This window comes from Pimephales promelas, chromosome 22 (genome assembly GCF_988280905.1).
Source record: "Pimephales promelas chromosome 22, fPimPro1.hap1.1, whole genome shotgun sequence".
NCBI classification, from domain to species: Eukaryota; Metazoa; Chordata; class Actinopteri; order Cypriniformes; family Leuciscidae; genus Pimephales; species Pimephales promelas.
The window spans coordinates 27502794-27528095 of NC_142790.1; the positions used below are offsets into that span (position 1 = coordinate 27502794).

The window sequence follows — 25302 nt, forward strand, 5'->3', positions numbered from 1 at the left end:
GTATCATACAACTTCCATTGTTGTACATTAATATTATTTTGCCTTATGTAAAGTAAATATGTGCTAATCATTCTGATGCCATCAGTACTTTTATGAGGTTTAATCTCAAGGAGCGCACACAATGTTTATTCTTAAATCGATACGTCGTTCAGGAGAGCAAGTATGGTTATATCTACTGTACACAGTGTAAACTTTTTTATTTTATCCTCAAATAATACATAACTTTTACGATTGGCAACACGGCTACCGCTAGTAACATTGGCCTACATTTCCCAAAACGCCATGCGCTGCACGTTCTTTTGACGTCACGTATCTCGCCAGGTACAGAAGTCCATCGTGCAGAATGAAAACAACTTTTGCTTAATCTTCATTAACAACGTGGGAGCGGATCGTCAACGGATTCACATTTGTGGTAATGTAACTCTGAACTTTATTTCACGCTTCGTTGTGACCTTTTCCCTCACGGTCAGCGGTTGCAAAATCACATCTTACTTTTAGTATGTGGACTTTTAATAGTTCAACTGTTACTTGCTAATAATGCGGTGTAAGCAAAATATGAGTTTTTACGTGGTTTTTATGGCCTTTTGTGGTTCTTTAGGAGCATCATGGCAGAGAAACCTCAGCTGGTCAGTATTTCGCCAGAGGACATCGAGACTGATGAGTGTTTGCGCACATACACACACATCTACAGCCCTGATCTGCTCATGTAAGCCCAATAAACACCTTTGATTTTCATTTTTGCTTTGGAAGTTTATATTAGTAAATATATTATATATTTATTATTTATTTATAAACACACACACACATATATATATATATATTTATGTATTTATTTTTTAGTTTATATATATATATATATATATATATATACATATATACTAATAAAAATAATAATACTTTTTATAATAATAATTTTTTGTGTGTTTGCCCAGTGATCAGGTTGCTTTTATAACCGGCGGCGGGTCAGGTATTGGATTTAGAATAGCAGAAGTTCTGATGCGGTGAGTTTTCCGTGATTTTCTACTAGTTTCTCACTGTCAACACTTTATTTATGACTGAACTTTTAATCTGACACTTTCACTCATGGCTAACCTTTTATAATGTGACATTAACCTTGGTGACCTTCGGTAACATGTCGTCTTTTGCAAGCCTGCATCTTTAGCTAGAACATCAGAAAACTTAAGTCATTGGAAGTTCATTTTGTTATTTACATATTTTTATTTCTATAATTCTATTATATATTTCCTTTTCATCCATAACAATTCATTCAGGCATGGGTGTGACACGGTCATTGCCAGTAGAAATCTGGAGAAACTCTCTGAGGTAATGTCTCAACAAATGTCCAATAACTCATTTATGTAATTTCTTTGAAAAATAATTAATATTTGTGTGTGTGTGTGTGTGTGTGTGTGTGTGTGTGTGTTTTAGGCATCAAAGAAGTTAACCGGGGCTACAGGCAAGCGATGTTTGCCGATAGTAATGGATGTGCGTAAACCAGAGACAATTACTGCTGCCGTGGATGAAACATTGAAGACTTTTGGACGTGTTGACATACTTATTAACAGTAAGGCTTATTAGAGTTACCAGAGGTCAAACACAGTGCCTTAACAATAATAAAAAAAGAATCATATAATGCCACAAACATACAGTGTATTACCAAAGAGATCTTGAGAGAGATATGGATCAGCTAACACCCTCTGACCAAGTTTCTCTTTATCATTCTCTAATGTGATTACATAATATGTTGTACCTAGTTCAGCCGTCTACTAGTACTCTTACATAAGGTCTCCTTTTCCAGAAAAATTACATTTATCAATGTATCTTTAATGCAGTACTCAGAGTAATTATAGTATAGACTGTTTCTTCCATTACTATATACAATCATGCCTTAACATCATCATGTCATGTGTCATGGATTTGTTTTCAATATATATATATATTGCATACATACATTGTTTATGTATGTTTTGTGGATTTTTTCTTTCTCAGATGCTGCAGGTAATTTCTTGTGCCCAGCGACATCCTTGTCATTTAACGCTTTCAAGACAGTAATGGAGATCGACACCATGGGAACTTTCAACGCTAGTAAAGTGGTGTTTGACAAATGGTTCAAGGTAAAGATGTACATTTCATTGACCTTTGCAGTATTACCAAGTTAACTTGCATCTTGGAATTTTTTCTCACTTGTTTCTCACTTTGGATCGATCAGTTATTTATAGTTAGTGTCTTTATTTTATCCCTCAGGATCATGGAGGCTCCATTGTCAACATTTCCGCCACACTGGGATACAGAGGTCAGGCTCTCCAGGTGCATGCTGGGTCGGCAAAGGCTGCAAATGGTCAGTGTCCTTTTTTGGTTGATGTTCTGGTATAAGTGCCTGTTTGAGTGCTTAATAAAGGGGTTAGAATATGTAGTATTTAAATATTTTATTATATTATAGTTTTAACAGTTTTACAACAATAATTAATAAATCAAGGTAGTATGAAGGGTGATGTTACTCCAAATCAATTTGGATCTGAAAAATCTGAATTAAAGAAAAAACATATTATATTTGGTGTTTATAATGGCATGAAATCAAAATGACTCCCAATTATTTATTTAGTTCAATTCATGTTGCTGGTCTTATTGTGAATGATTCATTCATGCATGTATTTATTTATTTATTTATTTATTTATTTTTTTGACCCCATAATGTTGGTTGCAATACCCTCATGTTGTTCCAAACCCGTAAGACTTTGGTTCATCTTCGGAACACAAATGAAGATGTTTTTGATGAAATCTGAGAACTTTCTGTTCCTCCATTGACAGACAGTCTATGTAACTGACACTTTCAAGCCCCACATGTCTTTAGTACCTTTCTGGGGCTGGCAGTTGCGTAGACTGTCAATGGAGGGACAGAAAGCTCTCAAATTTTCATTTTTGGGGTGAACCGGCCCTTTAAGGATATGAGAGATCCTATCGGCTGAAAAAAGGGCATATTATCTGCATATGTATGTGTGTTTGTAGATGCCATGACAAGGCACTTGGCGGTCGAGTGGGGCCCCAATGGTGTGAGGGTGAACACAGTGGCCCCAGGGCCCATCTCTGGCACAGAGGGATACCGTAGACTGGGTAAGACCAGTTGTGTGTGTAGCCAAATTTAAGTGTCACTATTTTCGTCTTCACTATCAATTTTTATCCTCCTCTTCTTTCAGGTGGTTCTCATGCCGAGACTGCAGGGGCTTTCCGCGGCATCCCATTGCAAAGAGCCGGCAATAAGACAGAAATTGCACATGCTGTTCTTTTCCTGGCCAGCCGCGCTGCTTCATACGTCACTGGAACCATACTGGTCACCGACGGAGGGGCGTGGCTCACCTCGACCAATGACGTGGAGCAGATGCTGGGTATTATCTCATCTCGCTCTGCAAAACTATGAACAGACAGCACCGCACACAGGTGTGTGTGTGTGCGTGAGGTGGAAGACAGGCGTTTATAAGAATTTTAATATAATTATTCAAACACAATTATGAGAATTAATTTTCCAAATATGTGATCTGGTGAGCAAAAAAATCATATTTCCTAATCATTTTTCTGCCTCTGTATGATTGACCTGTGAATATGTGGGTAAAGTCTTGGTATGAAGATCTTAATGTAACTTATTTTCCCTTTTGTTTCTAGGTTTTTGGTCTGCAGAGAAAAGAAAGGATAAATAGCATTACTAAAGTGGATGAAATAACCGCAATGGACCAGTTGTAATCAGGCCAACATCTCCATGAAGATATTATTGAAGCTCGCAAAAACATGCCCGGATTATTTTCACCCTCAAAAACCAAAGAAAAAAAGTGAAATTATATTCTGCATAAAGTAAAATAAGCCTATTTTTAGGATTATTAAAAACATTGATATTATTGAAATTAAGTAATTTCCACCCTAATTCTAATTTTCATAATGCTCTGTTATACTATTTTAGTTTATTCTTAATCATGAAATTTAAGGCATAAATTAATGTCAATATTATGAATTATGAATGTTACAATTTTAATCTGATTCATTATTTTTTGTCTCTCTCATTCATGGTAACAAGAAAAAAGACAGCAGTTTATGCAAATATATTTTCAAATTTTCTTTTGATTTTGAGGTGAGATATGAAAGATGTGAGTCACCTGGTATATTTATAGATACCTCTGAACTGTGCATTTTTATTACATAGCAGTTGTCATAGATTTCAGTTATGTTTAACCACAAAGTATTAGTAATTATAATACATCAAAATGTCTATTTTACTTCTGTTCTGATGCCATGAGTAACCACTCTAACAGCACTACGTAAATTAGTGCATTTTTTCATGTTCAGCTACAATACATTGTGAAGAAACGTAAATAATATATTATTATGTACTTCACAGTTTTCATAATAAATCTTTTATAATGCTCATATCACTTTTTCGAGCTATGTTATTAGCTGTAACGTCTTTGTTCAGACACAAGGGGGCGCAAGAAAATCACATTCAATTACTGAAAATAACACTTGTTTGGTTAACAAATAAGCATTTCTTCTAATCTAAGTAGTCGATTAACTCATTTAATTCTGGCGAACTCTCTCGATAATGTTAGCCACTATTTTACCACAGGAGTGTTTTTTTAATAAGGCATCATAGTCGTCGGTTAACAGATGGGCTGGAATTTGACATAAGAATAATAATGCCGTTATAAATCTACATTCCATCATCACCAAAGATAACTGCGCGAGGAATAGATTCTTGACGCCTGTGGTTTAAAGCTGTAGACTGCGGCGCCGGCGCTGCGCATGCGTGTTGCTGACGTCGGTTTGTGTGCGCGTGTACACGCGAGTGTGTATGTGTGAATGAGACAGCAGAGGTTGTGTATTGCTGCTGATGAGAGAGAAAGAGAGACATATTACTGAAACATCATTCTTCGACTAAAAAAAAAAACAAGACCTCAGGAGCTAATCTTAAATCTCGGATTTCAGATTAACGGATAAATCGTCGTCGAAGGATTTGTGGGATTATCGGGGGTCTCGAGCTGATTTTATCCTCGCTAACAGGCTAATAACAAGCGCAGGTGGATGACTCGTAAAACTCGACCTGGATGTTGGCCTGTTTAAGGATAAACTGAAGAATAAATCACCTACCACCAAATCAAATTAAGGGATTAAATCAACTCTGACGGTGGGCAGAGACACATCAAGGCTCTTATTTTATTCAAACGGGAAATTAAAATAAGAGGGGGTCGTTTGGGCTAGCTAGTCGGCCGTTGGGTTTACCTCAGTTGTGGAGGATGCTGACGCTAAACGCGCTAGATCAATCTATTAATTAATGGTTTTATTTTTATTTTTTCAGCCTGACAACACAATCACAGCGTGTTGTATTAACATAAAAAATCGCTTAGATGTTAAGCTTTACTCTTAGATTGCGAGACAACATGGTTTTTCTGAGAAAAATGGTTGAATATACTGCCCCATAAAATGATTAATTGTTTACAGACTTTAATACTTAGTTGTTATTCCAGGGAAGTGTCAAACCATTAATGTAACCTTATAAATGATTGTCTTATGAGAGCCAGGTTCAGTTTTTTAACATTGGGAAGTTGAAGGCTAACAAAAATTTGAATGTTCAGTTTGATATTTGCAATGATATAGCTCTCTATTTTATGTAGTTTCCTGTATTCTCTTATACATGTACATTTTCTAAGACTGTATTTTTCATTATGAATTTCTGAGTTTTTTTTTTTTACTAAATACTGCTGTAATCCTCTTATTATGTGTTGATTGGGATGTGGATCAACACACTTTCAGAAGACTTATGTTAAATGGATTAGATGTGAATTTGTATGCAGAACAGGGAAACAGGGCCAACATTTTTTTTTATTTTTTTTTCATGGAGAGGTTTGCAAATTGTAAAATATATCTCTGCCTACATGGAGCTGTGTTGCGCAGTGAAACATTATCCTTGTGTCCGCGAAAGTAAACAGTAGTTGATCATTTACAGGGAGGTGGACGCTTACGCATGGGTCTCGACAAGGATATTTCTTTTGGTGCGTATGCTGGAAGAGGCCATCAATTACTTTTGAATTCCGAACATTACCTTGTGGGATCATAACAAAGGATTGGAATTTCCGGAATATTTCCATTATTCCGAGGAGAGAACTCTTCTTTTCAATGGAGCAAGTTCTCTCCAGCCCTCAGGGGTGTTCTGAGTGGGAGGTGAGTGGGAAAGCAGAGTGGGAATCCGAACAGAATCCCCTTGGATTTCTCCTTATGGATAAAGATAACAGTTCGGTTGGTGATTCTACCAATGAAATTTTTCAGGAGAACGCGATAAACCTTGATGACCTATTTTGGGCTTCTCAGTATTCTGGGCAGACGTATTCCTGGGAAAATAATCTGGAATGTGTCTATCCCGAATGGAAGACTCCGCCTCCTCCTTCCCCAGATCTCAAAGGAGAGGGTTCTCCTGGAAGTTTGGAAATCGTGGATGGAGATCTCATCAGTTTTAATTCTAGATCGACTAGTCCTACGTTCTCAAACTTACCCGTGCAGAATCAACACGACTTTTACAATCCTCCTGAACAGGTGCCTGAATTCCTGCAACCGGTGAAGGTTACTGCCACTTTAAACCCTCTAGATGTGTACACAGGTGAGTTGGTTATTAACAACCCCACTATTCAGACTGACAAAACATTATTACAAGAAACTCACCTCAATCTTGAGGACACGCATTTAACAAACTGTGAGTTCAACCATAATTCCCAAGAGGGAAGAACGTTTGAAGGCAGTCAGAGCCTCCTTTCTCACGGGACTGACTTCACTCTGTTATCTGAAGGTTTGTTGCCTGTTTCTCCCGTGGAGGTGTCATGTGTGGATACAAACTCAAATCCCAAGCCTTCAATTATTTGTCAGGCACCTCCTCCTACATCTAAAGACATCTACCTCCCATCCTCAGCCATTTCCCCTGAGCCCATCCCTTCAGATCCACCTGGCTCACCATATGCACCCCTTCAAATGGACGAGGAACAGATGTTGTTACCTGAGCTGATGACTGGACATCTGTACTCTGAACAGGAGAGTAGTAAACCCTCAGCTAGCAATGAGACTTATGACGATGATCTTCAGAGCCAAGAGACAACAAAACTATCCTCTGAAGCAAAGACTGCCCCATTAGGTGAGTCTTGCATATCACCTAAAGTTTGTGAAGAATCGTCGCATGATATATCCGCAGAATGCACATTTGGTGCACAATTGGAAACGGTTGGTGAAGAAGCAAGAAAGGAGGCTGTGCCCAGCGCTTTGACTGATAACGTTGTTTCTGAAGCTAAAACAGAACTCGCACCAATTGCTTTTATAGATTTACAAGCAGATGATCCTTCAACTGATAGCCTGCTTGACAAAGACAGACAAGAGTCCACATTAGCCTTACCGGTCCACACACCTGAGCATAATGCCTTACTTGAGCTCTCACCAGAAGATGACATCTTACCTGAGGATCACAGCCAGCCCACACACTCAACTGAGGCTGAAGCCTTATCTGAGGTGCTCCATGATGGATATGGAGACCTTATTCCTGTTGCCATGTATGAGATCTTAACAGACAGCGTCTCTTGTGAAGCTGTACCATCTTTAGACGTTGTAATACCATCTGTGACAGATGCCTTTGAGCTAACAGATCAGGAAAAATGTGATCTTGAACCTGATGCACTCACACTTGAAATTCAGGATAATATAGCAAGTGTAGAAACAGGCAACCCAGATGATGACCATGAGGCAGTGGACACACTCAAAGTTTTGGAGACCTCAGATTTGCATCAAAACCCAGAGGCAACCAATCTGAAAAACAAGTCGGACAACTTGCAAAATGATTATTTAAATCTAGATAGCAGTAAATCTGACAACAATCAAGAACCGAGTGGAACAATAGAGGAACAAATCAATGCTCAACATAAAGAGACTGCACTTGTTGACCAACTGAATGACTCTTTGACTGCAAAATCAAGTGCAATTGCAATAGATACACCTGAAGAAAATGTGACGGCTCACCGTGACAGTCATAACACACCACTGAAAGTCAAAGAGAAACTTCAAAGTATGTCTTTACAGGGAGGGGAGGGATTGGATTGCAGAATTTCTACTCGGAGTGAAGTCATTTCTCATTGTGCCAGTAATCCCGAGTCCACTCCCTTTACCTGTGAAGTTGATCAGCTGACTCTGATGGATGGACTTTCGGGGCCGGATCTTACAGACAACACAGAAACTCGCAGCCAATCATGTGACGCTACAGGAGAGGGAGAGGTGGGGTTTGCTGCTCGGTTTACACATCAGGAGGATTTCCATCAGCTGACACCATCACCAATAGACCTGGCACTGGAGCAACAAGTGAGCTCAGTCTCCCCCAGTTCTCCTCCCTTGCACAGAAATGTCTTTCCCTGCGGATCCAGCCTAGATGGGGAGGCCTACCTGACCTTGATGGAAAATACTCCTGATACTTCCAACATTTCCAAACATGCAGAAATGACTCTGGATTTGTGCAAGGCCTCAGACTCGCTACCAACCAAGTCGCTTCATGACCAGAGGGTCCCCGTGGATTTGATTAACGTTTCCACTGCACCCCATAGAAGCGAGGAGCAGTCGGCTCTCCGAGCAGTTTTCCAGGCTTTGGATCAGGACGGAGATGGATTTGTCCATATTGAGGAGTTTATCGAGTTCGCAAAAGCGTACGGAGCCGAACAGGTCAGTTTTTGGTGCATCTTTGTCTATTTGTGGGAGTTTGTGGGTGTGCGTAAATGGAGGGTGGGGGTGTAAATGCTATAAAAATGCTTTATGATTACAGGATAGTGTGTGTGTGTGTGTGTGTTCCCTTGGGTCCCATAGCTCCAATTGAAACTTGATCGTGGTGACACCCAAGAACTGCTCTTTTATTATTCAAACCCTCAAAGACTCAGAATACAACTCTTGTCCTGTATCTCTCACTCTTTCTCTCATGGAGACTATCCTGTTTTAACTATTCTGTTTAACAAAGTGTTAACAGCCTGCACTTTTCAGTGACTTGTAATAATCATACCCAAGTTTAGCAACTTTTGAGGTGTTTTTCTTTTACTTTTTTATGTTTAATTACATTGTGACTTTGTTATTGCGATATTTTAACTTTTTATATTACATATTTAAAACCAGCTAAGCTCAATTGACAATATTTTGATCGTCCTATGTTATTACTTAATTAAAAAAGAGCAAAAATTTAGGTTACATTGAGTATTTGCAATTGAAAGCTTATAGTTTTTTTTTCATTTCTTTTAAAAGTTTGAACTTTCAAACATATTAATAGTTTTTACGTACATTTTATTTAAAGTTGTACAATTGGGTATAACTTTGCATAGAAATAGATTTCAGTGTAAAAAAAAAAATCTTGAAAACACGTTAAACTCGAATTTTTTATGGCTATACTATTGAAACAGAATATTTCAACGTTTATTATTTGGCCCCGTTCACTTCTATTGTGAGTGTTACAATATTTTCTTATTTTAAAGAAAAAGTGGCAGTTTTTGTTATTATTATCGATATTAACTCACAGGTTCTGTCGATTGTGCTTAATGCTTTGTACTAAAACAGGAATATTACTTTTAGGTGGCTGAGTAGAAGGAAAACAGTTTAATTGAGTTTGTATGTCACATCATTGACACCTAAACTGAAGGAAAAGCAATAATAGTTATTGTATGGCCTGTATGAATTGGTTTGTGATATGAGTTCTTTGAACAATATTGGATGTTAGTAGTGTTAATGATGTTGCTCACTACTGCTTATAGATGGGCTTCATGTGTGAGCAGGTCAGTAGACGACGAGTGAGGCTGTATGTATTTAATATTTAAACTGTTTTTCAGACTGATTGTACCAATTTGAAAATCCCTCTGGTTATTTTTTGCCATTTTGATCAGAATATAGATTTGCGTTTGGCTTTAACTCCTGATCCCCCAGACACGCGTCATTGTGCGTTTAAGAGAGGATGGATTTGATGCCGGAAGTCTGTATCTTTTGTGACTGTTAACTGCTGATCCGATCAGCTGAAAGGTTAAACGGCCAGATGAATGACAGGGAGGGGTGCATGTACAAATGCATGCTTTTATTTGTCTTTCGTCATTGTTATTCATCATTTCTCAGATGCACCTTGTTACATTTGATGTACAGTCTTGTGACCGTGTGACACAGGTTTAAAATTTAACCCCCCTGTTATGTGAAAAGTATCACACGATTGCAACAGTAAGCAAGTTTGCGTGTTCATTATAAGGTAGTTTATGGTTTCAGGAAGGATATTGCATGCCATACTCGTCCCAGCCTCAGGGGTCATTCCTTTGTCTGCGTGACTGTGATTGGACTCAAATTTACAGATACTTCACCTTGTGATTCAAGTGTACATTATAAGAGCTTGCTCAGCTGGTTGGCTCACTGAAATCTTTTATGACTGAAGAGGTGGAGAGAGACAGGTAGACCGAAACTGATATGATGTTTTTAAAAAAAAAAAAAAAAAAAAAGTACTGCACACACAGGAGAGTGATTGTGTGTCTGTGCCTGTTACACACTATGATGTTGTTTCCACGTCGTTTTATCTTTTAATGATACTGTTGCTATGGGTTTTGCATGATGTTGGATGCAAATTCTTACCCGGAAGTAGCATTTGCCTGGAAGGAACTGTATTTGGCATTGGGTTACTGTGCAACAATGTCCATGTGTGTGACTCAGTCCATATCTATGAGAAAGCTACTGTGCATTTTAAAATGTAAGAAATGTAGAATAATTCATCTGTAATTCGACTCGTGACTCGCCATTTTTCACGCCTTGAGTTGAGATGCTTCTGTTCTGGGGTTAAAACAGCTCATTACACTTACTCATCACATTGAGCAAGTGATTGGTTAATTGAAAGAATATTTGATGGTACAGGTGATTAAAACCTGGAATCTTTAAATGATTGCATACATGGTAGAAAATAAACTACTGATAAATAAACTGCTAGTATTTATTATACAGCTCTCTGGAATGAGTGATTCTGAAGAGTGATGACAGATCTGGTTATATTACAGGTTATTTTTAGTCAACAGCATGGTTGAAGTTACTCAATCATTACCTGCTTGTTTCCCATGTGCCTGACGTGAAATGAGCCAATATCATCCAGGAGTTCATGATCTCATGTTGCAGATTTTCCTGCTCATTTAGCACTTCAGTTAGTCCATAAGTTTCCTACATAGTAATTTAAAGGAGTAGTTCACTTTTAAAAATTTTTTGCTGATAATTTACTCACCCCCATGTCATCCAAGATGTCCACGTCTTTCTTTCTTCAGTGGAGAAGAAATTAAGGTTTTTGGTTAAAACATTCCAGGATTTTCTCCATATAATGGACTTCAATGGGGTCCAAACGGTTCAATGTCCAAAAGACAGTTTCAGTGCAGCTTTAAAGACACCAGATGATAAATAAGGGTCTTATCAAGCAAACATCACAGTCATGATTCGAAAAAAAATTTGTTCATTTTGATGAACGAGTTCAAACAGGAGAGTCACGAATGCTCATCACAGAACAGAGCAAGGTGAGCATTTGTGCTTATAAAACTTGATGGTTTCGCTAAATAAGACCCTTATTCATCGTCTGGTGGCGTTTAAAGCTCTTTAAAGCTGCACTGAAACTCTCATTTGGACCTTGAGCCGTTTGGACCCCATTGAAGACCATTACATGGAGAAAAATGGGGAAATGTTCTCATCAAAAACCTTAATTTCTTTTCAACTGAAAAAAGAAAGACATGGACATCTTGAATGACAATGGAGTGAGTAAATCATCAGCAAAGTTTTTTTTAAAAGTGAACTACTCCTTTAAACTCAAATGAATGTTTATTTGTGTGTGAGTGTATGTGTGTATTTGATAAGAAGATGTGTCATTTGATGCCATTAGGGCTGAAATATCACACACACAATCAGAGTTAAATGTGTAGGCACCAGTGTCATGTTTTGATTTCTCAGTCGGAGGTATTTGGTGTTTTTCCTCACTTGTGTTCTTTGAGAACTTTGATTTTAGAATTCACAACTTGTCAGTTCTGCTGTTGCCTGGTTACCGACTGTGTAATTGTGTCTGTTCACTGGAGTGTAGCGAGAGAGAGAGAGAGAGAGAGGGAAGGAATGTGTGTTTTATGTTTTGTCACTCTATGTTAGGGATTGACAGATTTTTGTCTTTGTTTTGTTTATCCGTAAGTTACAAAAAAGATATCATAGCATTGTTTTGTTCCTAAATGGAAGGTTAGATGGATAAGAACAATACTAAATGAGCCCATGTCACTTTTATTGAATATCACAAACTCTCTCTTAATCTCACTTCACATCTTTTTGATTATTTAAAAAAAAATTATCAAAAAAGAAGTTAAGTTAGTTAACATCCTTAACTGCAGAAGTTAACATCCTTACATATTAATAAAAAATAAAAGGAAAGACTTTTAAGGTGACAAATTTCTCCTACGGTTTTCATTCTTTATCTTGTGGGTGAATCAATTTATGTGTGTTTTGTTGTCAATAAATGTATGATAACATCGTTATCTGTGCTCTGTTTGTGTAAGATGATGATGAATATTTTGCTTGTGGTTTCAGGTGAAGGATTTGACCCGGTTCTTGGATCCCAGCGGTCTGGGTGTGATCAGTTTTGAGGATTTCCACAGAGGCATCAGTGCTATCAGCAATGAAGGTACTGCCACACACACACACACACACACACACACACACACACACACACTCAAGTCATATTTTAAATCCCGTTGGGAGTTTCCATTAACATCTGTTGTTCTTAATTACAGATTAATTATATAATAGACTAACCCAAACCCTAAAAATGCAACGTCATTTTCAGAATAAAACTATGTTGTGAACCTTTATTTAGCATTTATTAATTTTGAGGACATCCACAAAAGGAGTTTATATTTGGCCAAGAAATTCATCATCAGTTTTGTCCTTTAAAAGAAGTCAGACACACAACAAATCTTGTTTTCTTCATGACTGAGTGATAATCTGATACTATTTGATAACGATTTCTCCTGAAATACTGTGTACAAAAACACAGTGCAAAATAATGAGTCAGAGCATCTGTGAATTACTCACTGAAATGAATCACGCTGCTCAGTTGGGGATTTTGAATTTCTTTTAAAGAAAACAGTCTCACTTGAAGAGCTTTTACTTGCTGACAAACAAAATCCGCACAGGAGCTAAACATGACTGATATATAAAGAGTTTTAAGAGCTAGATTAAACATTCAAACGAAAGGCATTGTGAAATCATACCAACATATCTGACAGAACCTGGTTTTTAATGCAAAGATCATGATCATCCTCATCCTCACTATAGTTTGCTACTATAGTTTTCTTGAAGACACCTGGATTAGACACAGATGCTATGGCAAGCCGTTTGAACTTTTATTCATTCCAGGATATGAATTCTTGATATCAACAATTCAATTGCTGATATCTGTAATTGTATTTTCACTAGTGAAATGTCACCATAGGCTGCCATTCAAAATCAATTATTGTTATCAAGATATTACTAGTAAAAAATGTGAATTCCTGATATCAATAATTAAATTGTTACTAGTTGAATTGTCTATTCTTGATATCAACAATTCAATTGCTACTAGTAACAATATTCATTTTTGATATCAAAAATTTAATTTTTACTAGAGACAATGTTAATTTCTGAAATCATGAATGTGATTGTTACTAGTAAGAAAGCCATTTTAGATATCTAAAATAATATTGATATCAGAAATACATTTTCACATATCGAAATTTTTGTTACTAGTAGCAATTGAATTGTTGAAATCAAGAATAGACATTTCAACTAGTGACAATTTAATTATTGATATCAAAAATGATATTTCTACTAGTAAAACTCAATTTCTTGATATCAACAATTGATTTTGAATGACATTTCACTAGTGAAAATACAATGACAGATCAGCAATTCAATTGTTGATATCAAGAATTTATATCCTGGAAATGAATAAAAGTTAAAACGGCTTGCCATACAGATGCTGTACATTTGAATCTGCTCTAAACCTTCAGAATAGTTAGTCTGAGTTCGTTAAACTCTGTTCCTAGACACTAGTACTATCTAGCTAGTAGACATAAAAAGCATTTGTATCAAATATATAAACATGCTTATTTCCTTGAAATGCATGTTGGCTTCTCACTATTTGTCGAATAGAGAGCATACACACTCCCCATCTGGTGTTTTCGATTGATCATGATGATGGTGGAATAGTTTGAGCACTTTGCTTGGGTTTTCTACTGATATCACTTCAGTAATGAGGATGAGGTCATGTTTCTAATGGCGCTCTGTGTTTCACGTGTCAGATTTCGCTCGTCACTAATGGATGAGTTACTGGAGCATCCACCTCTCTCTGCTTGTCAATTTGTACTCGAGAGCATTTACCAGGTCATGGGAAAAAAATTAAGGTGGAAATTATATAACATGGTTGCTAGAAATTATGGTTTCGATATTTCCGTGGATGTGCATTTCTGAACTCTTGCTTTTATGTGTTAAATAACCAGTTGCCGTGGTGTGGCAAACAACAAAGCGTCAGTGGCGGAAAAATCACAACACTACAACTGAACTCAAATGAACTAATCTGGCATACATTTCCCGTACAAAGACGTAACTCGCTGCGATGCATCGTTGGAGAAACTCACTAGCTAGTCATGACTGTTTCCTGAAAATATAGTAACTTTGTTTCACATCTATCCATTGAAACCACATTGGTTCAAAAAGTATAGTCAATGACATCACTCAAAAAAATATTTTTTTCTGAAAAATATTAAATGGTAGTCAATGGTGAGAGACAACAAATATTTTGATCTCGTTTGAATTGTGCTCTGAATTACACATATGATTTTTGTACATTTTAAAGGGGACATATCATGCAAAATCCACTTTTTTAGCCCTTAAATCCATTTTGTTGTATATTTGGAGTGTTTATAAGTACAGAAAAGATGAAATTATTCTCTTCAGGTGCTTTGTTTATATCTTTATATTCTGTTTTGGTCATATTTTTCAACCTGTTCAGATTTTTTCTGTTCTCTATGATGTTTTTTGAACAATTACGTCAGTATTTGCAGCGGAACTGACAAATAAGGACATTGACTAGCGGCCCAACACTTGCTTGCGGCCATAGTTGGCTAACGATACTTTTGGGAAACGCACCCTTGGACCATGTTGTTAGCTTTCCTCATTGCAAGAAACATAGATTTGGGTAAAGGGAAATACATTAGGGAAATGTTGCACTTTTGTTTGTAAATGTAACAGTTTTACAGTCGCGGTCTTTATTTAAGAATGAGGATCTGAATCCAGACCATAAAATATGCTTTCTTCTTTCCAACCTCTTCTCATTCATGAATATTCCAGCTAGCTAAAAAAAATACTCATTACACACATAACATAAATGTAGTTTCCTGGACTCCAGACAGCCCAGATGCTCCGTGTATTTCATCCATGATGACTGTTTACAATGGAAGAATATAGGCCCGGTTTCACAGACAGGGCTTAGATTAAGCCAGGATTAGGACATTTAAGTAGCTTTATAAACGTGCCTTAGAAAAGAACATTACTGATGGGATCTGCATCTTGAGACAAAACAGTGGACCTGTGTGACATATTTTAAGATCTGTCCGCTTAAAGGAGTAGTTCACTTTTAAAAAAACTTTTGCTGATAATTTACTCACCCCCATGTCATACTAGATGCCCACGTCTTTCTTTCTTCAGTCGAAAAGAAATTAAGGTTTTTGATGAAAACATTCCAGGATTTTTCTCCATATAATGGACTTCAATGGGAACCAAACGGTTCAAGGTCCAAATGACAGTTTTCAAAGGGCTTTAAACGATTCCAGACGATGAATAAGGGTCTATCTAGCGAAACGATCGCTCATTAAAAAAAAAAAATTCTGTGATGAGCGTTCGTGACTCTCCTGTTCAAACTCGTTCATCAAAATGAACAAATCTTTTCCCGAGTCAACTCGTCCATTTCGTTCGTTGAATGAACCAAATGACACAAAAAAAGATTCGTTAATTTTGATAAACGAATTCGAACAGGAAAGTCACGAACGCGCATCACAGAACAGAGCAAGGCGAGCTTATAAAACGTAAACTTTTTTTTTTGAACGAGCGTTTCGCTAGATAAGACCCTTATTCATCGTCTGAAATCGTTTAAAGCCCTTTGAACAGTTGGCAGTTTGCACTGAACCTTGAGCCGTTTGGACCCCATTGAAGTCCATTATATGGAGAAAAATCCTGGAATGTTTTCATCAAAAACCTTAATTTCTTTTCGCTGAAGAAATTGAAAGACATGGACATCTTGGATGACATGGGGGTGAGTAAATTAAAAGAAAAGATTTTTTTAAAGTGAACTACTCCTTTAAATTGCTTTCAGTTAAGACGGCTTAAACATTCATTTTAGTCTGGGACTAGACTTCAGCTTTGTCTGTGAAACCAGGGGATAATGTGTTATAAACCTCGGTTTCTCCAAATCATGGTGTGACATATTTTCTGTATGTCCATTTAAACAAACATTTGTCCATCAGCCCACTGCCATAAAACTCGAAGTTTTAATAAGGAAATGCTTTTCTTTTTGCATCTTAATCAGGTTCCGATCCAGACCTGTACAAGACTCATCTCAGCGCAGTGGAAGCTAGTGGACCTCCAGAGGATTATGACGAGGTAATACACATTGCGTGTGGTTATTTGGCCCGTTTTCTCCATGATAAATATAATAAATCAGAATGTTAGGACCCCCTTATTGCAGACTGGTGGAATCCAGGCCAGCACATTCCACACATTCCCCAAAAGATTGAAAGACCACAGACGAGTTTCTGAGAACATGAGAAGCAGAGCATGGGCATTGTTCTGCCACAGCACCGCCTGCTGGTTCAGTTCAGCAGCTTTTTGGTTTTTTCAAGAAGTAGCAAAACATTATTTTGCCTTTTTAACCATATGGTTGCGCAGCCTGAGGCAAGAATCAAACATGCACTTTGTTTTTTTTCCTCACATAAATTGTTTGGAAAGATTTAATAAAGTTAGCCGGTTCGTTTGGGTGATTCATGAAATCGGTCTTTTTGTGAAATTTCTAGGTAAATGCTGTTGTTTTGCAACTCATTTATGAAAATTAGGGTGTATACTAGGATTTTAGTATTTTGATTATTTGAGATTTGTGGTTAATTCAGAAACATGTGAAAGAAAGTTGTCTCATAGGTTTTTTATTTTATTTTAAATACTGGTATTTAAGGTTTAATTTATTTTTATTTCAGTTTTACATTTTTTTTTCATAATCATGTTATTAATTTAGTTTTTTTGTGATAGTAAATTATGTCTTTGATTTATCATTATATATTTATTCTCTGATATAGCTATATTATATTACCACTATATTAAATGATGGTTATCTGAACACCAACACCTAAGTGTTTATGTCTATCATAAGCTTTAATTATAATTAAGAGTTAGCCTATAGTTATAGTTTCAAAGTAAATTCATAAATTGTGATTACAGAAACACAAACTCTTTTCAAAAAATGCATATAGCAACCTCATTATTTAGCATATTTATTCTGTAAATATGTGCTACTTTTGTGACTTGCCTTTTCCTCATTCCGGTCTTCCCGTCACTTCTAATGAAACACACACACGCACACACCTACACACCTGTGTGTTTTCCTGTGTTTCATGAATGGCTGTGCTGTTTCCATGTTTGCTTTCAAAACACACTGGCCGAGGTGGTGTGTGTAACACCTCATCCAGAGGAATAAACACACTTACACACACATATGCTTGACAATAAACAGGACAGGCTGGTGATAGATTTTTTTTATAACACACACACACACACACTCACGCACACCTTTCATTCATCAGAACATTTGATTGTGTCAGCACATGCTGTCCTGAATAAGTGTTTGTGTGTGTTGGGTGTGAAGTGTTAATGTTTTGCTACATGGGAAGTTGGGAACACCTTGAAATGAATAACAGCAATAGTCTGTGTGAGCCGTCTATCTAGACATCATTTTTGGTCATCATAGATGCACGAAAGTACTAAGTAGGCAGCTCACTACTGTAGGTTTTGAGTCACAGCCACATAATATATGCACACATGCTGTTTAGACATGTGTTGGCACATGAGGGTAGTGTTAAATCAAAAGGGGCGTGGTTAGGGGCACAGGCTCCTCCCATTTCTGGTCTAGGTGCCCTTCAGACTTTGTTCTTCATTTTCCAGAGAAGCAGAGTAGGAGTAATATCTATCTGTGTTGACTCTTTCTATGGCGACTGTGAGAGAGACAGGAAGCGTTTGTTAGTTTTGCGTTTTTTGTTTTTGTTGGTGAACCTGTTTTTCCCGTGTGGTGGTACTTTAGTTGGGAGGATGGTTCTGGGAATGGCCTCTCCTGTTCTGGGAGCTCCTCTCGGACTCAAACAGGTACGTTTCTGAGATGCAGGTTTATGTGGATTTCCGAGTTCTTTTGGTTCGAACCGATTGACTGAAGGTTTGAGGTTCACTCTTGAATTTGATCATTTGTAAGTTTCATCATAATATCTGAGATGTTAATCCAGTTATTTGGCTGCTGTGTATAGTATAAAAGATAAAATGGATATAAAATATCCTTAATATAAAATAGAAAAATATAAACTGAAGAACGTGGGGTTCGCATTCTGTTTTTATTTGTAACTTTTTTTGTATTATTATTGATTTTTCAAGAAAGTTTGACATGGTGTAAAACTGAAGGGAAAAAAAGGAAAATAAACAGTAGATCAAGGTCTGTTTTTTATTGTAACAGATTTTTCAAGAGAAAAATATTTTACTTTAAAAAGGAAAAAATAATAATAAAAATAATAATAAGTTTCAGTTTTCCACGTTGTTATTGCATTTTTTTGTTCCTAGATCTATATAATGCACCAACATACCCAAGAACACCATTATGTCTCCAACTTCGTAGCAATAAAAGTTTTGTAATCGGTGTGTTTGTTTGCAGCAGGCGGAGGTCTCGGACAGTGCGTATCTCGGCTCTGAGAGCGCCTACAGTGAGTGTGAAACCTTCACGGACGAGGACACGACGGCTCTGGTCCATCCAGAACTGCATGAGGATGTGGAAACTGACAGCGGCATTGAAAACACACTCACAGATGGAGACGACCGCAACAGGTAACGCAGCTGTCAAATAACATGCACCAAGAGACTGGGTTCATAAATCACTCAAAATTACCCATAAATGCAGTTGTTATTGTTAAAGGAGTAGTTCACTTTTCAAAAAACTTTTGCTGATAATTTACTCACCCCCATGTCATCCAAGATGTCCATGTCTTTCTTTCTTCAGTCAAAAAGAAATTAAGGTTTTTGGATGAAAACATTCAAGGATTTTTCTCCATATAATGGACTTCAATGGGGTCCAAACGGCTCAAGGTCCAAAAGAGAGTTTCAGTGCAAACTGCAAACTGTTCAAAAGGCTTTAAACGACACCAGACTCACCTAGCTCTGTTCTGTGAAAACCTTAATTTCTTTTCGACTGAAGAAAGAAAGACATGGACATCTTGGATGAAAATAAATCAGCAAATGTTTTTTGAAAAGTGAACTATTCCTTTAAGTAAAACTAAAAAGTAAATAGAAATAAACTGTAAATAAACATATATTATACAATATAATATGGCCTAAGGCCAAATATTGAGTGTATTGTAGTCTTTTAATGCCATTTTAATCACAAATCACTGGTCAGGGAATTAACAAGATTTGCTTTTTACAGGAAGAGTCAGCGTTGTTCCTCTCAATGTTAATGGCTTCTACATAAACTACAATAGTATATAAATAGTACTAAAATCACTCTGCATAAACAACATCATAACTTCATGCATAATGGTGACTGTAAACCATGACGGTTTAGTAGCCTTGAATTTATCCGCAATAATCTTAGAAAATAAAACAACTTCCTGATACAGTGTATCCACTCAGGACATGCCGTTCTCTATAAAAACACATTATGGTGTTTAGCTTTTTGTAATCTTAAGACGCAAATTTTTAAATTTTAGTGTTAAGCAAAGGTGACTGGTTGTAACGCCAAACACGATCACAACTAAATAGTTGCATTGCATTTGTCCCAGGTTTTGTGAAGTGACCAAACTCTCATGCTTTCAGCATCAATCTCACGCTCTCACGCAAGAAATGTCACGCCAAAATCCATTTTTCTCCCCTCTCAATCCGTTAATTTTCTGTTGATGGCTAGACCACAGCGTATTAATGACAGGAGAGGAGCTGTAACATCTGCCCACAACCTTGCTCTCAAAGTATTCTCTGATCGTTGATTCGCTGAAAACCTTGCACCTGATAGGTCAGATGCGTGTGAAAAGTTTAGAGAGAGTTCAGAGCACAGGTTCGGAGTCGGAGCCCACTGATGCACGTTTGGATGATAGTCAAGGCAAGCAGATTATAAAATGGTGTGTAGGGCTGTCAAATGATCAATCGCGATTAATCGCATCCAAAATAAAAGTTTGTGTTTGCATAATATATGCGGGTGCACTGTTTATAATTATTTTGTGTATATAAATACTCACACATGCATATTATGTAAACACAAACTTTTATTTTGGATGCGATTAATCGCGATTAATACATCATCAAACGATTAATCGCGAGTAATCGCATCCAAAATAAAAAGTTTGTGTTTACATAATATGTGTGTGTATTTTTATATATATATATATATATATATATATATATATATATATATATATATACAAAATAATTATACACAGTGCACCCACATATATTATGCAAACACAAACTTTTATTGAAACTTTTTATGGATGCGATTAATCGCGATTAATCGTTTGACAGTCCTAATGGTGTGACATAGCCTTGCCTTATCAGTCTGTGTGCCGAGAGTACAGACGTCAACTACAGTTGCAGACGTCGTCTGACGTGCATTATGTGGGCTTACTAATAGAGTGCCGAAGTTACGACGTCACTCTGTAGGCCAAAACGCGGAAGTGAGTTAGCATTTTAGCACTACGGTTCCCTCGATCTAAAGTCTATGGGATTTTTGAATGGGTTTTTGCTAAATCGCCTGAAATAAGGTCTGTGGTGAACAAAGCCTCTAAATATTTTCACGTTTTGATCTATGACAGTTATAACCTGCTTGTGTTTTTTTAAACTTTATTGTGTCTGATTTGTGTTTTTTAAAATCTTTATATAGGCTTCAAAATGTATAAATTTTGGATTAACTTGTAAAGATTATCTTGCTAGAGAAAACGTGTAAGGGTCACAAGCCTTTGTTAAACACAGATCTTATTTTTTGCGATTTTCCAAAAGTCTGTGGGGAAAACGCATTGCTTTTCGACCGAGGGAACCCATGCGCCGCTAGCTTCCGAGTCGTCCTACAAAGTGACGTCATCACTTCGGCACTCTATTGCTCAATAAAAATAAGCAAAATTATGTTTGGCGAGCGGCATTTTCAAATCCCCCAAATTATCAACGGTTGTCCAGATTGTGTTGAGCCTGCCACACTCAAAAGCGGACACTGAGCGAACCTCTTCAGTTATTGGCCTAAACAAGACAGACTGTCACTTGATGGCACACTGTGATGGGAAGTTCGGATCATTTTACTAACTCGCTTGTTCAATCTTTTTTCAAGTCATTTCAGTCATTTAAAGGGCTTTAAATGTTACAAATTCCCCAAACACATCCACCTATGTAGTCTTTGCATTATTATGATTTCTTAATTCAGTTTGAGAGTCAAAAATAATTTACAGGGAACATAATCACTTTCCCTTCCGAGTCTTTCGTTCATTTGTCACGTGACCGACGCAATGAACGGATAGTTCATGAACAGAGGTCTTGCAGAGGCAGTGATCAGGCCAAACTGTGGCGTATATAACAGGCCTAATTTGTGAAACTTGTGTGTTGTGGTGTTCTGGGAAGGTGGAGTAACTATTCTTATTGTTTAGATTTTGCTATTTTAAATGTTCTATCTTCTTTTTTATAGTGCAATCATTAAATTATTATTATCTGCATAAATCAGGGTTTATACTAAGTAAACAAGCACTGACATTTTTAAAATCAGGGTTAGGGTTACCGCACACTGACATTTTACACTCTCACTCCAGCCAAACTCCCAAAGTTGGCCCGTTTATTTGTGTTTATGCAAGAATCTGCTGACTAGAGTTTGTTTCCCCCGAGACCCGTTAACTTCAGGTCAGCTGACCGAGGTGTTCCTGTTTCCCGTGTTATCGGTGTCAGTCTTTATTTTCCTGTTTCCCAGTTGGAGGAAGTGTGGAGTTTGCTCTTTCTGCCTTCCTGCTGGTCAAAGTTGATCCATCTTTCACTCTCTAGGGTCTGTTTCTCTCTCGCTCTCTCTCTTGCTTCTGTCATTGTAAAATAGCCTGGCTCTCAGCCCTCGTGTGTTTCTCTTGATTTAGCGTTCCTGTCGTGTCAGGGTCACGCCGTCTCGCCAGCGCTGACTCTTCCGAAACTCACGTACAGTCGTGGAAAAATGCATCATCTAATTTGCAAATGTTGTCTCAGATGTCAAAACTTTGCATTTGGGGTTTATTCAGATCATTAAGATTAGCCTTGGTTAACCAAGTTTTGTTTTGTTGCGTTATTAATAAGTCCTGAGTGACGTGTTTCCGTGTTTAATGTGTTTGGCGACGTCAGTTCTTGCATATGGAGATTAAACTGATTAAACAGATGCTTGTTCTTATAGAGCATGCTAGCACACACACTGGGTCACCGTTACTGAGCTCTAAATCTGATTAGACGCACACACACACCGCCACACGGCCGTATGATTCAAGTATATGTAGTTTTGCTTACACAACAGATTTTGGCTGTTAATTCTGATTCACCGGGTCACAAACGTCTGGCAGGAATGATCTCTACAGGCGAAACTACAGTTTAATATCGATTGTGGGAGTTTAGTTTGCTCTGACACGCTGTGTGCCCAGTTGCTCAGAGTCGCCAAAGAAAGACCGAATCGCTTTAAGATGCGGTCGCCGTCTTCACGCGTGCTTTGTGTGACCAACCGCAATGTTTCAGTGAAGCGAGGGTAAGCCTTTCAGGGATTCATTGTAGGACATAAAGCTAATGTAGAAAACATTATAATTTTCTTGTTAATTTGACCTTTTTTATTGTGTGAGAGTGTGTGTATATCCTTCATTTATCTCATTTCTTAAAATTGTCTAAAGTTTGGGGTCAGAAAGATTTTTTTATTCAGAAAGGCTGTGTATTTAAATAACTATTTAGTTTTTTCAAATATAATTTATTCCTGTGATCAAAGCTGAATTTTTAGCATCATTACTCCAGTCTTCAGTGTCACATGATCATTCAGAAATCATTTGAAAATGATGATTTGCTGCTCAAGAAACATTTTTTGTTTTTTCAGGATTCTTTGATGAATGCAAAGTTTAAAAGTACAGTGTTTATTTGAAATAGAAATATTTTGTGACATTATAAATGTCTTTACTGTCTCTTTTAATCAAGTTAATGCCTCCTTATTAATAAAAGTGTTCATTTCTTTTTTTCTTTTTTTTAATCTTTTTGAGCCTAGACAGTGCGGTCACTGAGTTCACCAATCAAACGCATGCACTGGGCTGTCTCTCAAGAAACCTGTGCTGTTTTTGTGTGAATTGTTTAATGTTTTATTATGTTCTTTCATTTAATCTAACTGTAATTCTTCAGACGTTTTTACAGTTGCCAAGAGATTAAAGTGAATTATCAGATTATCATCCTAAAGACAAACTGTTCAAATTCCGTCTCGCACACAAAAACACTAAGAAGAAGCTGTCTGAACAAACAAGAAGACATTGAACAAACAGTCAAAAGATATTAAAGACATTATAAATATGATGTGAAGAATGTTTTATGAAGAAAGTATGTCAAGTATTACTTAAAATTGAATAAAAAAATTAAGATCATACTGATGAGTACCAAAGCACAAAAAAATTGAGCAGCATAAAACCTGAAATTCAGCTTTGATCACAGAAATAAATTACATTTTAAAATATATTAAAATCAAAACCTGTTTTTATAAATTGTAATAATATTTCACTGTATTTCTGATCAAATAAATTCAGCCTTGTCCATTTAAACAATTAAAAATTCTTAACGACCCCAAACTTTTGATCGGTAGTTTATATCTATATGTTTATTTATGCTAAATTAATGTTTTATTCACATGTCCAGGCAGAATTAAACATTAAACATCCTTATTAAAACTAAAATATTAGCCTGGTGTTTTTCACAGTGTTTAATTAAATATGCACATATAACTTTATTTTCCATGTGCTTCTGTGATAGGTTCACACTGGGCTCTGACTTGAATGGTCACACCGTGGTGGCTGTGATTGGAGGAGAGGAGGAGCACTTTGAGGATTTCGGTGAGAGCAACAACGCCTCAGACCTGCTGCTGGCCAATCAGGAAGAGGGAAGGGTGGGGCCAGATGGGGAGGGAGATGAAGAGCCCCTCCCACACTCAGAAAGCCCACTGCCCCACCCACTAATGCTCCTGTCACCCAGGTAACACAAACAAACAAACATTCTAGATTATTTAAAGCATAAGTTTCACATACTTAAAGGAGAACTCCGGCGAACAATGAACCTTTGGTCTAATAAAACATCGGTACCTAGTCAACCGTTCTCTGAGATTTGTTTTCATGATAATCGAATGTAAAGAGTTTTATCTCTAAAAACTGTTTAGCATATAATGCTAGTAATGGGGGCATTGACTAAGTAAAAAGAAATCACTAGTTTATACCACTAACAAGGCTCAAAATAGCCCCACACTAACACAGTAACATAATGAGGGTCCATACATGCAAAACGAAGCATTGAGAACTTTGTAAGTGTACAGACCGTTTAATAAGAAGATATGAAGACAGTTCACTTCGCGTATACAGACAGGAGCCATCTTAAAAAATAGTCTCGATAAGTCAAACCACGAACGTCGTGCTGAGTGATCTGAACTGTATGAAGTTCAACGAACTTCTGAACTGTATGAACGGCGTTCGGGGATCGACTTATCGCTCTATTTTTTAAGATGGCTCCTGTGAAGTGAACTGTCTTCATAAAGTATCTTCGGTCTGTACATTTACAAAGTTCTCAATGCTTCGTTTTGCATGTATGGACCCTCATTATGTTACTGTGTGAGTGTGGGGCTATTTTGAGCCTTGTTAGTGGTATAAACTAGCGGTTTCTTTTTACTTAGTCAATGCCCCCATTACTAGCATTATACGCTAAACTGTTTTTAGAGATAAAACTCTTTACATTCGATTATCA

At 37.1% G+C, this 25302-nt stretch overlaps 2 protein-coding genes across 8 annotated transcripts in view; both read left to right on the forward strand.

Moving 5' to 3' along the window:
* The first annotated feature begins 279 nt into the window (after positions 1 to 279).
* decr2 (2,4-dienoyl CoA reductase 2, peroxisomal) lies at positions 280 to 4413 on the forward strand. Of its 2 annotated transcripts, none has more exons than XM_039672551.2 (10): positions 280 to 412; positions 599 to 706; positions 933 to 1001; positions 1272 to 1323; positions 1429 to 1564; positions 1990 to 2114; positions 2245 to 2338; positions 3007 to 3111; positions 3195 to 3383; positions 3658 to 4413. In XM_039672551.2, the coding sequence occupies exons 2-10, from the start codon at positions 606 to 608 to the stop codon at positions 3690 to 3692; spliced, it is 906 nt and encodes a 301-aa protein (XP_039528485.1). In that variant the 5' UTR covers positions 280 to 412; positions 599 to 605; the 3' UTR covers positions 3693 to 4413. The 2 variants fall into 2 exon arrangements, with proteins under 2 accessions (XP_039528485.1, XP_039528486.1); XM_039672552.2 differs by having other exon boundaries at positions 3195 to 3435; positions 3658 to 3764.
* A 469-nt stretch (positions 4414 to 4882) lies between these two features.
* The window catches only part of rab11fip3 (RAB11 family interacting protein 3 (class II)), a 33483-nt gene continuing 13063 nt past the window's right edge, over positions 4883 to 25302 (forward strand). For 2 of the 6 annotated variants that reach the window (XM_039672544.2, XM_039672546.2), the window contains exons 1-5: positions 6007 to 8721; positions 12607 to 12700; positions 16640 to 16713; positions 19013 to 19182; positions 24325 to 24543. In XM_039672544.2, the coding sequence (XP_039528478.2) occupies positions 6157 to 8721; positions 12607 to 12700; positions 16640 to 16713; positions 19013 to 19182; positions 24325 to 24543 (3122 nt within the window). In that variant the 5' untranslated portion in view covers positions 6007 to 6156. Of the gene's footprint in view, positions 5168 to 5985; positions 8722 to 12606; positions 12701 to 16639; positions 16714 to 19012; positions 19183 to 24324; positions 24544 to 25302 lie in introns of those variants that run through there. The other 4 variants (XM_089125685.1, XM_039672547.2, XM_039672542.2 and 1 more) reach the window with 4 other exon arrangements.

Excerpts from the sequence above, each read along its gene's own strand:
- decr2 (XM_039672551.2), top strand. The coding sequence starts at position 606 with ATGGCAGAGAAACCTCAGCTGGTCAGTATTTCGCCAGAGGACATCGAG. Across the intron at positions 1,002-1,271 it reads ATAGCAGAAGTTCTGATGCG|GCATGGGTGTGACACGGTCA; the intron begins GTGAGTTTTCCG and ends CAATTCATTCAG. Across the intron at positions 2,339-3,006 it reads GTCGGCAAAGGCTGCAAATG|ATGCCATGACAAGGCACTTG; the intron begins GTCAGTGTCCTT and ends GTGTGTTTGTAG.